We start from the raw sequence: 16,735 nt of genomic DNA, 5'->3' as shown, positions 1-16,735 counted from the left end.
TCTGTTATGCCAGTGGTAAACTCATCTGTAGTGATATTGTGGCTTTGGGGAGTAATCACTAGCTCAATTAGTTGTTGTAAATTAGCTACACAAGGGGGTGGGGGGAAAAGTCTTTCTAGAAGGCTTTCTATCCTTTCTGGGGGAAGTTGTGATCTCTGGGGATTTGTCAGTGTCTACAAAGCGCAGACTGTATGAGGAGGGAAAGGCTGGTCTTCTCCTCACTTCATCTGACAGGCAGGTGTGTGCAGTGTGCAATGTTTCTTGCAGTCTTATCTTTCTGTTTTAACTTCACTTTCTTTTTGTCTCACAATGCCTCCTAGGCCAAGCATAAATTGTGTAGTATTTGAACTTCAGTTGAAGTTAGAGCCTACAGTAATATAGTATGCTCATTTATTTTATTGCAGCTCACCCTACTGGTATATAGGTCTAGAGTAGAAAGATGTACGTCTGTTTTCCAACAGTAAAGATTCTGCTGTGGAGAAAACTATGTGGTATGCACACCTACAGCAGACCCTGGTGTCTGAGTAGAACAGCGCATAAGAGACTGCCTAGAAGGAATTCACCTCTGGATCTGGCCTGTGCTTATGGAAAGGGAGGTACAAATAGCACAATGCAATCTATTTTCTATAGTATGTTATTTCATTAAATCTCATTTTGTGTTGTTCATACCTTCACACAGATTTTGGAGTATTTTTTTTCCATTTCTACACTAGGAATGAGCAAGGGCAAATATCCATGTAATGTAACTTGACTTAATTATTCAAGTAATTACAACAGTGATACAATCCAACTTTCTCAAGTCTTCTCAAAAATACTTCTAATGCCTACACATACAGGCAGTTATATACTGAAAGCATCTGAGGGAAATAACTTTGGCTTAAACATGAGAAGCTGAAAATAGCCATAAAGGATCTTAGTTGTAGAACTACTGAAATCAAGATCTTTTTTCTTTTTTTTTTTTTTTTTTTTTTTTTAAAGGCACTACATGAATAAATGTGACACTGGAGAGTTACATAATGAAAATCCCAATTAGGTTGATAGTCTAGGCTAGCAACTTGAATGGGTATTTATTTGATTTACCTATATTGTGTAAAAAACTTATGTGTATACACATGTACATATACAAGTTATTTTGCAGAAGCTTAAGTATGTTTTATTTCTGCAGTAAGTTTTACGGGCATTAAAGGATGGCTCAACTAAAATCTTAGTATTAAAATGGATGATAATGAACTCTTTAGGGTTTTTTTTTCTACCATCAACTGATGTTCATTATCAGGACACCTTATATGAGATCATCTCTTTGTAATTTTAAATTGTTCAGTGACTGAGGATCAGTAACCAGTGACTTTGTTGTCAAATATTTTCATTTACATATTACAAACATTGAAAAATACTGTAATATTGTTTAAAATTGAAATAAACTTGTTTTTTTTTTTTTCTTTTTCCTTTTCCATAAGCTTGTTTTTACTATTAAGCTGAAACTAATACTCCTCCAAACCTCCTCTTAACTTGAACAGTGGGAGGATATTTTGGTACAGGATTTGTTGCTTATTTCACTCTGCAGTTTTGTTGGTTTCTTGACCATGATTTAAGAAGTCATTTAAAATCATAGAATCATAGAATGGTTAGTGTTGGAAAGGACCTTAAGATCATTCAGTTCCAAACCCCCTGCCATAGGCAGGGACACGTCCCACTAAACCATGTCTCCCAAGAACACTTAGTAGGTATCTGCAGGCACTTAAGATTGCCTGCGTGTCTTAGGTGGTTGACTTGCTGGTAAATCTATCCTTGGATTAGTGCAGAGGAATTGTAAACCTAGAGATTTTGGCTGGCTGGGAAGCTCTCAAAGATTGAAAGATCCTGAAGGGCTATCGATATGTTCCTGTCTGCCATCACTGTGTCTCCCAGCCACTATGATGACTCCATCTTCTTTCTCTTGACAGGACTGCTACCATTCAACTTGTTGCAAATATGATTTTACAACTTGTTTCTCTGAGTCAGCTGCTTTCCACTGCCATTCTTTCATAAAATATTACCTTTCTACTTCCCTTCTCAGAATATTTAAAGCACATAGGAGTGGAGGGTTTAGTCATTAACCAGATACGGTGCTCCATTGAAGTTACACGACTGAATCTAAATCATACTCTTTCTCTTATTACATAGATATTCCACTAGATGTCGTCTGGTCTCACACTGAAGGGGAATGTATAACTTCCACGTGCATCAAACTGTGGTCTCATGAGGGTGGATGTGGGTGCAGGCTCTGGGGAAACTCTTTATAGTTTCATTGTAATGAATGATTTCATTTAGCCTGAAAGAGACTCCTTGTTCAGACGAGACAGTGAGATGAGCAGGTTACTGAGACATATGTTGAACAGGCTGTTTAACATGTTTTCTTATATGACCTTGTTCCTTTGAATTCCTTATGTTTGCCACATGGGTGTGTGCAGACCAAATACAGTGTCAAGAGGGCATGTGCTATATAGGAATCAATTATTGCTTGGTTCATTGAGTATTTGAGTTGGACATGCTTTTCTGAACACCCCTTTCTTCCCCCACCCTGAGCCAAATCAGAAAGCCGAAGTATCAAAACTGTGAAAATGGCTCTGTCATATCACAGCTGCTGAACTTGTTAGTTGTTATGACCTGTGGTGTGGTTTTCCACCACACCACACCACACCACCCCCCCCCCCGCCCCGGGAATAATTATTAGTTGTAGCTAGTTCAGACAATACAATAGAATCATAGAATTCTAGAATAGTTAGGGTTGGAAAAGACCTTAAGATCATCTAGTTCCAAACCCCCTGGCATGGGCAGGAACACCTTACACTAAACCATGTTACCCAAGACTCCATCCAACCTGGCCTTGAGCACTGCCAGGGATAGAAGTTTACCATCTTGACTGCAACAGTTTTTTTTCTGTGAGCATTATCCTCACTGATGGGCTCTTGCTCAGTCTTATATTTCCTTTTCTGTTTTCTGGTGTTCACTTGCCTGGTAGCATCTTTGTTCATTCTCATACCTTCTCTTGATTTTTCCTCTTGCTCTTATAATCATTCTTTCCTATTTGTGTTTCTGTTTTAGTGCTCTTCTACCCAGTAATTCTTCTCACCCTCCTACATCTGTTTTGCACTAATGAACGTGGAAGAAATGTCTGTCTCACTTTCTGTGTTGGACCCATTCTTTCCATCTACCCACATACTCCCTTGCTTGCACATTGCTACCATTTCTCCTGCAGCACATCTATGCACTGGCATTCATGAATGTAGAAACAGTGCTTGCTGGGGCTTGCCTGGTGTACTGTGCATTCTTGATGCAGTGTCTTACAAGGGCATTTTAAATAGGAGCACTGAGGATGTGCCTAGACATTGAGGGCCAAGCACAGGAAAAGCAGTAAAATATTAAGAAGCCTTTGTTAAACTTGAGGACAGCATGAAGTGCATACTTTAATCTAGGTGCTGCTCATCCTTATTGCTGTCTAAGTGGGAATAAGATAGAAATAATGGATCAATGTTCTTGCTTTTTCACTTAGTACATCCATTGATGTTTCCAGTAGACAGTCCTGTTTCTATGTTTGCATCTTGGTGGTTTTGATCAGATTCTGCTGAGAACTTTCTTGCTATATAATTGAAAATAGCTTCAAGAAAAGTTAGATTCAGGATGCAGCACAGATCTCTTCACAAGGCAACAGGTAATAGTGTTCACAGGTTCAGTGCCTTACTCTAGGCCCCAACAAGCAAGAAACTGTCTGCAGTTATACAGATAATGAAGTAGTTTCTGATGGAAACACAAGTAGGCATTGTCTGTTAGTAGTCACTGACTTCATGAACTTGAATAGTTTCTATATGCATGGCCTCAGGTTTTATCTATAAGGTTGGACAAATCTTAAATTGTGACCAGTGTCAGTAAACTCTATCAACAATCATCCGCTGAGTGACAACAGACTGAAGTCTAGATAGCACTTCTGAAAACTTTTCCTCAGTTGTATGACCTTTCTCTTTCCTTTTTTGAAAAGCTGTGATATCATTATATGAGCCCCTCATATTCTGCAACTGAAGTAGAAAAGGAAATCATGTGACTGGAAGCTTGGACTACTTTTTACATGAACTTTCAACCCTCTCATTCAAACAGACGTCAGAGAGGTGAGTACTGTGGTTTGAATGCAAAGCATTGTGTGCCCTTAGCTCTCTGTCAGACTGCATACACACTTGCATAAAAGCTCAGCAAAGGTACTCGCAAAGGCTACTTATACTCCCTGCAAGCATATTAATTTTGAAGATGCCAGTTGTCCATCTTGCAGTTGTTTAGTGTAAAGTTGTTGATTACAGTTTGGTCCAAATTGGTCAGAATAGTTCTGGGCCTGCTCTCCTGCAGATGTTTGTTCTAGCACATGAACAGTTCCTGGTTGGACTTTGGGCTTTATTTGAACATCTTGAGTGTGTTCACTATTTCCTCAGACTGTCATGAGCAAGCATGCTGTCTTTCTCAAATTCTGTTCAATAGCAAGTCTCTTCTTTATCTCTAAAGCTGGCTTCTTGAGCTTCATTGTTGACAAACCATTTGCTGCAGTAAATACAGTACAGTAATTTCCATAAGTAGTATGAAATTCATGGGTTACAAGTTACAATTATGCAAAGTGTGTTTATTTTTATTTTTAAAGCTTGTCCTCTAATAGCAGAAGCCCTCCAACCTCAGTAACTTGAGAAAAAGCCAAAATCCCATCTGACTCAAGTGATGTCAAGTTTGCAGGCAATTGTACTGTTACTTTAACAATGTTTCTCTTCAAAGTTTGTTAAACAGCCAAAGTATTAATCTGCTCTGTTTCTCTCTGTACACAAGTCTAGAATGATCCTGAAAGGTTTATATTTGTGTATTTCATTTTTTACTCAAACTATTTTTAATTTTAGTCTTGGAAAGGACCACGTGAAAGCTGGTCACTGAACTAGTTGTGATATGTGCTTTAAGGCTGTCTGGTGCTGAGGCTGTTTGAAGAAATTCGAGGGAAGTAGTCAGTAGATTTTAAATGTTGATCATATTTGGGGTCTTTCAAGAGAACTTTCTCTAGGGCTGTTTTGAGATACGAGGTGAAATGAGTTTACTTCCAAAGTAAGCACATAAGTTCTTGGTTGATGTAAATCTTCTTTTTGTGACTAAAACCTTTGAGGCTGTATTTAGTCAAGGCCAGGGGGTAATCTTAACTTCTCTCTGACTTTGCTTCTGATCACCCAAGGCAACATTAAATCATCCAATTAATATTAAGCAAGAACTTGTATTGCAATTTCTGCCCATGTTTAATGATTAAAGACTTATTTTCAAAAAGCTTCATTTATAGGCATTACACTCCCAGATACAATCCACTCATGTCTCTGAACAGAAGATGAGAACATCTAATTTTTCGACCTATTGTCATCTGTTTTTGTTTTTCAGAATCATTTCACAATCATAAAGGAAATGACATCCGGAAAGACTGTTAGGTCAGAATGTGGGCAGGGACGGGTGGCACTTAGGGGCCTAAGGTGATGAATTTGTACTATTCATCACCATCTGAGCTTTAATTTCCTTCTTCCTTCACTGTGCATATTGATGGGATGTCTCTGCTAACACATTTTTTCAAGGTATGGGAGAGAATGACAATATGTTATACCATAATTTTAGTGACATTTGGGATAATATTAAAAATGCTTGTTTCAGGGAATACATTTAAGAAGGTTTTCTAAATTGACAAGGTTAGTCTTCTAAATTCATATTCAGGGTCTGCTGTACTCTTGAGCCTTCCTATAAGGAAAACTTCTCTCTGCAGCAGGGAGAAGTAATTCACTTCAAAAGCACACATTAAGATGGTAGAATGATTGATTTTTACACTGAAACACTGACAAAAAGTGAAAGTATGCCCTTCAGGGGTAAGGTAGAACACATAAAGGAAGCCTGGGTCACTACTGTCAAATATTAGGGGACTGGAGCACCTCCCGTATGAAGACAGGCTGAGAAAGTTGGGGCTGTTCATCCTGGAGAAGAGAAGGATGCTGGGGAGGGACTATTCATCAGGGACTGTAGTGACAGGACAAGGGGTAACGGGTTCAAACTTAAACAGGGGAAGTTTAGATTGGATATAAGGAAGAAATTCTTTACTGAGAGGGTGGTGAGGCACTGGAATGGGTTGCCCAGGGAGGTTGTGACTGCTCCATCCTTGATGGTGTTCAAGGCCAGGTTGGATGAGGCCTTGGGTGACTTGGTTTAGTGTGGGGTGTCCCTGCCCATGGCAGGGGGTTGGAACTAGATGATCTTAAGATCCTTTCCAATCCTAACTATTCTATGATTCTATGCTTCATGCTTCTCCATGTGCTGCATCCTGTTTTCCTATACTGATCTGTAGCTGATGGCCAATCTGATGCAGCAGTTTTTCTTAGAGACTGTGAATGGAACAGCAAATTTCCATCCTGTATGGTATTTTTTTTTCCAAAAAGGGAAACTTCAATTTTGTTTAAAAAAAAAAAAAATCAAATAAGGTGTATGACATACATATTTAATATTTTAATAAGTTCTGGATCACAGTCAGAGCCAGATTGTTCTGGAAAGTCTTATCAGCTAACTGATAATTAACTCAGTCTACCATATGTTGAAAAAGGACAGTTTCTCCCAGTTGCCTACTAATTTATTTACAAGATAGTAAATAGAGCTTGTATTCACAAGTCTCTTCTTTGAGTGTGGGAAGTTTCCAAGGAGGCATGCTTTCCGTATTCAACGTGTAACATGTTCTGTTTTGGAAGAGTCTGCCATACTGGGCAGGGTACAACCCACAGCTGTGAAACCAGGTTGCAATACTGAGGCTATTTATGTGCATGGGTAGGAGGAGAAGATGAATAGGAAATCACAGATAAGTTGATATGGTGCATGGGCATTGTAAGTGAACCAGGGCTCACAGAGAATACTGAGTCCTTAATCTCTTTGATCTGTATACTCTGCTGTTTTTTTGAGTCCAAAGAACCTCTACTTAGACCACATTTCCCAAAAAGAATTCACTGCAAAATAAGCATTGTACACTGCATTTTGAAAATGAGATTTTGAAGAAATGATAAAAATACCTGTCTCTGGACTATTTTAAAGCATGTAAATATTGTTAAGTGCCTTAAAGTACAGTAAAAGTTCTTTTGGTTGTACCATTGAATTATTACTTATAGCTTCTTTGTTCTATAAAGTAGATTAATATGGATGACACTAGAAATTACTACAAAATGCTTCCAGATCTCTTGGACCTTGTTTAAGCAACCAGTGTTGTATAGCCCTGCTATAGCAACAGATATATAATACTAGGCTTACAATGTCATCCCAGGGACAGCTCTGAATTTGTGCTGCATGTTTTTTGCTTGGTGAAACATGGTCATGTTGCCATGGACAGTGGAGTGGGCTGGAATATCTCTGGAATTAATAACCTGAGTGATTGACCTTCCTGATTGTTTTCAGATTCCTATTGCAGACAAGGTGACAGAAATGTACTAAGGTTGGGTTGTAAGGAGCAGAATAGTTTACTTTTAGGGAAAAATAACCTTTCTGTCCTCACACTGTACCAAATCATGAACCAGTGGAGAGCTTGTGGAAGAGAGTGAAAAGTCCCTTCTTCCTTCCTGGTCAATTCTAACTCCATAATACAAAGGTGTGCTCCCTGAAAGCTGTGTTAGTTTCTTTTAGAGGGCTCTAACCAGTATGTTATATCATGTGTCACTTCCTCACCCTTTCCTGTTCAGTTGGACCCAGTGACTCTTTGCAGGAGATCATGGTGCATGGTGCCAGGCAGCGTCTGTGAATACTTGAGCAGCTCTGGTGGTTGCACTCAGTGAAAAGATATGCTCTGCTCAGTGCAAGGTCACTGGGCGCAGTGGTGATGAACAGTGACTTCTGCAGTACTCAAACCCATGGCATGACTCCAGAGTCTGCCTTCTTTTCACTTTACCCATCTCCAAGACCTATGTTAAGTTGGAAATGTGTATCCACTCAGTGCCCTACCCAGCAGTCTTCCCAACAGGAGGTTAAATTGCTTCTGATGAACAGCTCAGGCACCAGCAAGCCATAAATAATAAAAAAACCCTAACTGCCATACTATGAAATATGATTTTAGTCAGAAATTTTGTACAGGTGTATGACTAAATATGGCAAATTGTGAAACTGTGGGAGAGTAGATGAAGACTAGGCCTATACTAATTTAGTGCATTAATGTTACTTGAAGGCTGTGTCTATTCAGGGGGTAGATATTTCATAGCTCTCTTGTCTTTGGTGAGGTTGAAGCTATGGGAACAGTGACCTTTGGCCCATGTTAGCTGTGTCAGAACAAACATGAGGATTCCCCTTGTGTAGGAGGCATAGTTGTTCCTGCTTCACAGGAATTGGTTTTACTTCTACTCATCCTGGAAAACTAATTAATGTAAGAGAAAGCCAACTGGAGATAATGTTCTCACTGGTTTACACTGTTTCAGGACCATCAGGTTTTGCAATCGGACTCGCTCAGGTATGCATATTTATCAAAAGGAAAATAATACTTCAAGACCGTATTTTGTTCTGCATTTACTGGCCTTGAAAGTAGGAAGATGTGATTTTTCCAGCTACAACAGTAGGTGATGGTGCAAGTTGGGAGCAAGTGCCACTTAATGCTTCTTCTAGAAGAGTTTTGCCTGTAAGGCTGAAGATTTTGTCCTCTCTTGGATGTCCCAAGGTCCCCAGAGGGTGGCAGTATAAACATGGTCTGCTTTCCCCATGAGGTAACGTCTGTGGGTTTACAGCTTCAGCATTTGGTATGGAATAATAGAGTCTGCCTGACCAAGCTCGTGTTATTTTGGAAAGTGGAAAATCTGCAAGGGTGAGATAAAACCTTGTATTGCCACCCGTGTGATAGCTGTGTCTCATGATGGTAACTCATTAAGACCAGGGCACGCAACGATTTATTTTCATTATGAACTCTTGAAGTCACAAGGTCTTATATACGTCACATTTGGTAGTATCTGTGTTGCCGTTACATAGTTCAAGTACAATCACAACTTTTTCTTCTTCTTCTTTAGTTCTTATCATTACCCACTCTGATATAGGCTACTCATAGAACATTGCATATTTTAGAGTAAATTTAATATAACATTTGCAATGAAATTAAATGACATTTGATAATCATATTGCTATTGTAAATTAGAGTCTGGATCTTGTCGAGATTAGTTTGAGTAGTACTAATATCACATGGAATGTGACTGCTAGTGAGTCTCACCAGTTGCTGCCTCTTTTATATAAGCAAGCATGGGTGATCTGCTAAGATCAACACAGCATCAGTATTGAAGAGGGTTGAATTGAAGGATCAATGATGAAATGTTTTCTTTATCTGAAATTTGACTTAGCTGCTGGTAGCTGAAGGAATATGAAAAAAACAGAAGGAAATTTAGACCTGCTTCTCTGTTTGTTTGGTTGTTTTCTTTTTGGGGGTCCTGACAGTGTATATGTAGGTCATGATCACCTATTCCAGAAAACTAGTGTTATGGTTGTGTTAAATGGGCAAAACAAAAATGAGAAAGGGTGATGCAGAGAAAATTAATACTTGAATAAGATGGTTGGAAATAGTGGCATAGCAGGACAAAAGGGAACCATGTATTTTAATATTTCAGTAATTACAATGGAAAGATCACTTACAATAAGATGTAAGATGGTTATAAAACTTTATTTTTAAGTAGATATGATTGAAGAGCTGCTTATTATTTTGTAATAAATTAAACAGAAAAAATGCTACATACCTGTCTGTTGAATACAAACTTTAGTAAAAGTACAGCTTATATAAGTCTTATATAATTTAACATATATCAATTTTAATACAAGTCTATTTATAATTACATAGCATAATAGCATCATGGAGATGCACTCACTTATTAATACCTCACAGATTAGAAAAAGAAAAAGCTTTTAATCAGTCTTGTCTGAGCATTTTCTTGTTATCACAAAATTTTCAGTGATCCTTGTTCCTTTTCTTTCCCAACACTCAGTTTGCTAGTCTTATGCTTCCTAATAATCAGCAGTTCTTTGGGAGCTAGGATTTGGTTGAAAGTTCACAGTGTAGTTCAAACAGTAAATAGTATCCATATCCTGTTTAGACTTCATGGCATATAGAAGGAGAGGATTTTTTCCCTGTGCTACTCTTGCTCTTGTAACAGTCTTGCCAGCTTTTATTCTGTGCTTTCTTGGCTATGGAGCTGTTTGCATCTCACTTGTACCCTTCCTCCCTTGGCAGAGGTTCTCCTTGCTGAGATCCAACCACCCTGAAGTATCTTTCCACAGGATATTTGACACAGTCTCCTTGACTCTCCATTGCCTCAAACACTTCAACTTGAAGTGCTGGTTTGCAGCTGGTTCAAAAGGTTCAGATATGCTTTGGATTTCAAAAATCTGGGATATGAATCCCTTTCCATGAGGATGTACACCATTTTCTGGGCTTCATCAAAACTTGTACGAGTTGGGTCTTGAGCCCTTTTGGCAGTTGCTTCTCTCATCTGATAGTCAATATTGATCTGGAAAATGAAAAAGAAATGAAATTGACATTTAAGAAATGAACTCCTTCTGTATCTGTCACTTTTTGTCAATAAACAAATTCACAGCCTTACAACTCAGCGTGATAGTTCAATACCAGAACTGCAAAATGAGGGAATTGTAATGCTTATATCCCAGTTATGCACAAAAAAATTGCTACTAGCTATAAAAATGCAGTTTCTCATGGAGTCAAGATCATACATAATACAACTCAACACAGTGGTAAGTAGAGGAACAACATCCAATTAAACCTCCAGTTGCAACAATGGGAGAAATCTTGTGTAGAATGAGATTCTCCAGTTTGAAATATGATCAACATCTGTAACTTCTGATTGTCCAGAGTGTATGCATATTTTAAAAGACAAGAAAAATTTCATGGTTCTCCTACTAGCAAAGCGCTCTCTAAGTGTCTGATTCCAAGGACCAGCAGTAATTCAAACTGGGCTGACTCAGGACAGCACAATATGCTGAGCCACTGGTGCTCCTGCTAATGATGCTCCCAAGTACCAGCCTGTGTCTTGTGGCTCTACTTGTGAGATGTGATAATCTTACAGATCAAGACAGTAATGATGCAAATATGCTTATAAAAAACATTAGTCCTATGTAACTCAATGAACAAGCATGTCAGTGAAGCTACACGTCTACCTTCTGATTTTCCAGAATCCTTGGTGCTGTAACGCTACACAGATTAACTTTGTACATACCTGTTTAATAGCATCTGACTGAACAAACTCCTCATAAATCCTCTCTGCTTTGCCGTGTAAGTGACCAGATTTGGTTTTCTTGTAATCCTCACAAGCCAACCAGAACTCAATGTTTTCCTCACTGAACTCTGACTTCAGAAACTCCCGGAAGACACTCTGGCCACCTAAAGCCAACACAAATACATCAGCATTTATAATATCATATTTGTGAGAAGGAAGGATAAAATAAACAGCAGGAGTTGTATTCAAATCTGTTACAAAATCTTGCCAATACACACTATTCACTTCTTCAACATATTACAGATAATCTAATATTAAAGTAATGGGTGTCTTCCTAATTATGTCCAATGCTTTTAGATCTACATCCTGGGTACTAAAATACATCAATGGATTCTAGTCCTCCCTCAGTAGGTTGTCTTAGGGTGTAAGTGTAGAGAGAATTTCAAATTAAATTGATGTGCTATGCGAGGACAGAAGACTGATCAAGAAGCACTGAACTGAGCTGTTTGGGATTTATCTGCTATATTGGGAGTAGGAAATGGAAGGAAACACCCCACACACCCCACAAGAAACCCCCCAAAACCACAGCTTGAAAGCAAAGCTGTAACAGTAGCATGTTACACTGGTGCTGTAAATAACTGAAATGCAACTGGCCATTTTCTGGTGGAGTTTGCAGAATACTACAGCTTTGCTTATTGGGTGGGATTAGATAGAATTTTGTCTTCAGAATATCAGTGATGTCATACTTAAGTAATAGACTTACTTTGGCTGGCCAAGAGCTTTTCCAAAGATTGGGACCACTGTATTACTTCCTCTGCAGAAAGCCTAAGATGACAAGAAAAATCAAAGACTTTAGGCAAGAAACCATGTGGGGTTTTTTGCATGTTTAATGGAGACATATTTTATAATTAATTATTCTCTTCTAGGAACATGTACTAGGTATTTATTAAACTTATGGCTTTCTCATAATCTGAGACCCTGGAGACAAACCCACATTGAGAAAAATAAGTAGAGATGGAAAAACAAGAAACTATATGTTATTCTAAATTCTGTTCCCAGAAAGATAAGCTTTTATCGTAACCATGGGCAAAAAATTTTATATTCATATTTCTGTTTCCATATTCCTGAAATGAAAATGGTAATACCGCTGATCTTTGCTGAAGTGTGGAGTAACATTTTCTGTAAATCTTTAGAGAATGAGCACAATATCCCTCTGAAGAAAAGCGATGTAACTGAGGTGGCTTCTCTCTCGTTGTTTGATGCAAACATATCACATCACTACCTAAAAATCCTTAACTCCATTAATAGTTTCTACTTCCTAATGTTCACCTCTTTTTGTACTTTGGAAATTCTAAGCGTTATTTTAATATTTGTTGTTCTAGAAGTAGTTTAGAAATAGAATAGGTACGTAGTAATCCATATATATATTGTTATAACTTAGTGTATCTCAGTACTTACATGACATTTCTGGAGCTAGAAGTCTTGATCCCAGATTCGATATGTGGTACCATGGACTTCAAATAATTTTTGAGATCTGCACCACTGGAACCAATGAACAGATATTTTTGTAATTCATGAAAATTGCAGTTGCACTTCAATTCTGATTAAATTTCTTTAAACTTTGAAACTGAGGCAGAGAGCTTCATCCTGTGACTGAAGTCTAAGAAGCAATTTTTTTTTAACAGATTATGAGGCTCCCAGTGTACTCAAAATCTACTCCCAAGGGACTCAACTCACTGGTATGCATCAGGTCAAGCGATTTTTAATGGTGTTATAGTCCTGGGCTTTGAGCAGGCTTTGCAGTCATTTAGCCCAAACCATGGTGCTAATTCTTAACATCCAACATTCTAGTATCATTTTCACTTATCATACATTTGAGTTTATGCTAAAATGTATATACTTACAAAGCCTTTTGCTTCTTTTTGTGGGTTTTGCCTTCTCCAAGCTTGCAGTCTTCTTTTCCATTTAATTCAGTCATGTTGTTGTGGGGGAAAAAAAATCCTGGCATTTTACTTAATGTGAAGCGACTTGCAATGATAATCCTCCAAGCACCAAATGTCAGTTCACCGACTCTGCCACTGCCTTTTATTGACGCAGGCAGCCTGCTAGTTGGTGTGAACAGATCTGTTTATCATGTATGCTCATCACAAACTGTGGAAGCTCCCTTTTTTGCAGTGCACAGTGACGTGAGTCTTTTGAGAAAGAAAGCAGACAGCGGTGTCTTGTGGTTGAGGTTAAAACGGAAGAGGCCGAATTACTTCGGGTTTGTTTTGTGTCTGCGTTACAAGAAAAAAAAAAAAAAAAAAAAATCCCCTTTAGAACTTTGAAGTCTTGTTCCTTTCTGATTGGTACTTTCAAATCAGAAGCACTTCTTGGTTGTATCAAATGGGCTGCAAATACTGCAGTTTTAGCATGAAAAAATTCACCTGCTAAATGGATGTTCTGAAATTATGTATTTTACAACTGAGTAGATGAGCTCAATGGAATACTAGAAAGAAAATACTTTAAAATGTCAGTATTTAGGTTTCACATGCAACATGGTATTTGCAAGTCACTAGCTGCTCTTCAAACTACAATGCTGTTAGATGGAGCCATCTTATTTGTTTAGACATATGTTGTGTTTGTGAAAACACTTTAAACTTATTTTCATAGGAAAGGGTTTTGAAGTAGCAAGATCTTATTTAATTTTTCCATGTCAGATTATTAGGAAGCACACTGCCATATTTCAGGAATGCCTCCATAATTTTAAGCGATTTGGCATGTGTAAAGGTGGATTAAAGTTATTTGTAAAGCCGTTGTGGACATTACAATGTGTTTGAGGAAGGTGTGCAGTCTTTCTACATACTTGAGTTCCACCACAAATAAGAAACCATGAATAGAAAGCAAAATGAAGAATTACATGTTATCCTCTTTTTGTCTGGGTTGATGATTTAAAGGCTAAAGTACTTAATTTGGTCTGTGTGCATCCCAATTTCTACTTGTTTGTTGGTTTCAGTTTGTTGTTTGGGGTTTTTTTTGTAGGAAGTTTCAAAGATTTTGTTTTATTAAATAATGTATACATCTTTGATTACTTATAAATGGCTCACAAATGATTTGTACAGGGCTGCATATGATCATGGTAACTGAGAACTTACTCACATGTCTACAGTTTCATAGTGGACTGTGATGCAAAGGACCTGGGGAGACTGACAGCTGACTGCAGACAGATGTGCATGCAAGGACAGACGATCTGCGTCAGGGTGGTTTTAACCACAAGAGGCCTCTGGTCCTCTGAATATTAGCAGTGACATAGACGTGTCTGTATAGTTTGTACTGCAGGAAACATGTATCTCCACGCTTATCAGGTAAACACTGACCTTTGTAATGCAGAAGTATTTACTAACTGCTCTCAATCCCCCTGAGCTAGGCTAAAAAGGAAGGAAGAGATGTTATCAGTACCATATTTGTTTTCATGCCTAGCATGCTGGGTTTTGATATTCAGCTCCCTCAGTGTCTTATTGTGTTTGGTTAGTAGCTGTACTCCATGAATTACTGGGAGGTTTATAGAGATGCTGCATCCAAATGCTTCTCAGAAGGGTTTAGTAAAATGGTAAAAGGCAACACACAGAAGTTACACAAGGGGACAATCCCTATTCCCTACCATATCTCTCTGTACATTGTCAGCTCAGGTTAAAGGGGGGGGCAATGTCTCGAGCATATAATTACAAGTAGATATAAGTAAGCCACCAGTTAGGTTCTGTGAGTCTAAGAGAAACTAGATAGAATTGCTCCCCTGAAGAATAGGATGGTTTGCTTGTTCCTGCCTATTATCAACACAGCACTGTTGACAGTTCATTTGCCAGACAAGGAATGCTTGTTCTCTATTGAAAATGAAGTTATTATCTTTACCTTTGGGATTTATCAAATGTATCAATGCATGTTACAGGTGTTGCTTCAGACCATTATCCCCTGCTGCTGCTGCATGATCTTTGTATTTCACTTTCTTGCAATAACTATTCTCCTGAGTAAATAAAGAATAGTATTCTTGTCAGTTAGATCAAGGTAATGCTGCTGTCACACAGTATTTGAATTGTTTTCCGGGTACTTTATTCGGTAGAGGAGATCAGCCATGTTAGTATTAGGTAACAGTGTAGTTAGTAGGGTGGAATAAATTCATTTCACTGTGAGCTTTTGCATTGCTATCTTAAAGGACTCCAAAATGAAGCTTCTGCAGAGGCCACAAGCTTTTTTTGGGCACATTGCATGAATTACTTTGTCTTATAGCCAACAAACTTCTGTAAGGCTTGAATTTTTTTCCAGCTTTTGTACAGCCTATTCTACTGTTGACATTGTTGGGAGATCAATAGCAGATGGTATTGCTTGATAATGTTGCACACCAACACAAATAAATACAGGAGATTTATTTATTTATTTATTTGAAGCTGCATTTACTACAGGTTGGAGGAAGTTTGGAATAGGTGGGAAGTAAAGTACATTAAAGAAAAAATGCCTACTTGTGGGAAGATTGTATCTAGCCCCTTGGAAGATATTACACCAATGGGCTCTGAAGTAGGTAGTGGTCTTTGCTTTAAGGATACTGGTGCTACTGGACTTGAAGCCAGTCAAAAGGGAAGGAGAAATAGGTGAAGTACTGTACTATAAAGAAGGAAAGAGTTGTGATTACTAAGCAGACCACCTTGCATTAGTTGACGTTCTTATGTTCTGCTGTTCTCATATTTTGAATTTATAATGTTCTTATTTTCCAAATATTATGTTCTGATCCTCTAAGCTGTCATCTGAGGGCCCTCTCCAGTCTTCCAGATCAGTAAGCCCAAGTCTCTGGACTACTAATGCTGCAAAAAGCTACCTCTTTATCCCTATGCAAAGAAAATCAGTGCTGCCTCTCTGGTTCACTCTAAACCAGGTCTGTTTGTCAGCTTGTGTGAAGATCCAAGTAAGATTGGCAAAAGTAGAAACAATATTCATATTTTCTTTTTCCACTGTGAACAATTACTTTCTTGCTCTGAGTAACTGATCTTCAAGGCATCCTGTTTCTCTTGATGGAATATTTCACTGACTCTAATTCACTCTTTCTACGCAAGCCTACTCATCTGTAAGATTTCATTTGTTGAGCCCAAATGACTTATCTGATTTCAAGAATGTGAGAAATATTTGGGTATTTGTACAATTAGAGAGGAGAAAGTATAAGATTAATAGGGCTGACTTTAATTTTTTTTTGTTTGTTACTTATGTTCTGCTTCTGTAGACCACAGGAAAACACCTGGAATTTCCTATATTAAAAATATATGCTAACTATGAATATGGGTATCGTAGAGAATCCTGCTTTGAGCAGGAGTTGGGCTAGACCCCACAGATATTGGTCCCCTCCAGCTTGCATGATTCTATTGTCCTGCATGCCCTGACTTGACATTTGTAGTGTCAAAAGTGCTACTTATTATTAACTTAGAATCATAGAATCATAGAATAGTTAGGGTTGGAAAGGA

The 16,735-nt window shown here is 38.2% G+C and overlaps 1 protein-coding gene across 1 annotated transcript; it reads right to left on the bottom strand.

The window, feature by feature from the left end:
• Positions 1-10,343: 10,343 nt before the first annotated feature.
• On the bottom strand, positions 10,344-13,260 carry RGS1 (regulator of G protein signaling 1; the record flags this gene model as incomplete). Its single annotated transcript, XM_080624028.1, has 5 exons — positions 10,344-10,529; positions 11,253-11,416; positions 12,016-12,077; positions 12,711-12,794; positions 13,157-13,260. The coding sequence occupies 5 exons, from the start codon at positions 13,258-13,260 to the stop codon at positions 10,344-10,346; spliced, it is 600 nt and encodes a 199-aa protein (XP_080480154.1).
• Between the last annotated feature and the right edge of the window lie 3,475 nt (positions 13,261-16,735).

This window comes from Psittacula echo, assembly GCF_963264785.1.
Source record: "Psittacula echo genome assembly, chromosome: 7".
NCBI classification, from domain to species: Eukaryota; Metazoa; Chordata; class Aves; order Psittaciformes; family Psittacidae; genus Psittacula; species Psittacula echo.
The sequence above is the reverse complement of the archived record's forward strand: the minus strand, read 5'-3'. Positions and strand labels throughout refer to the sequence as shown.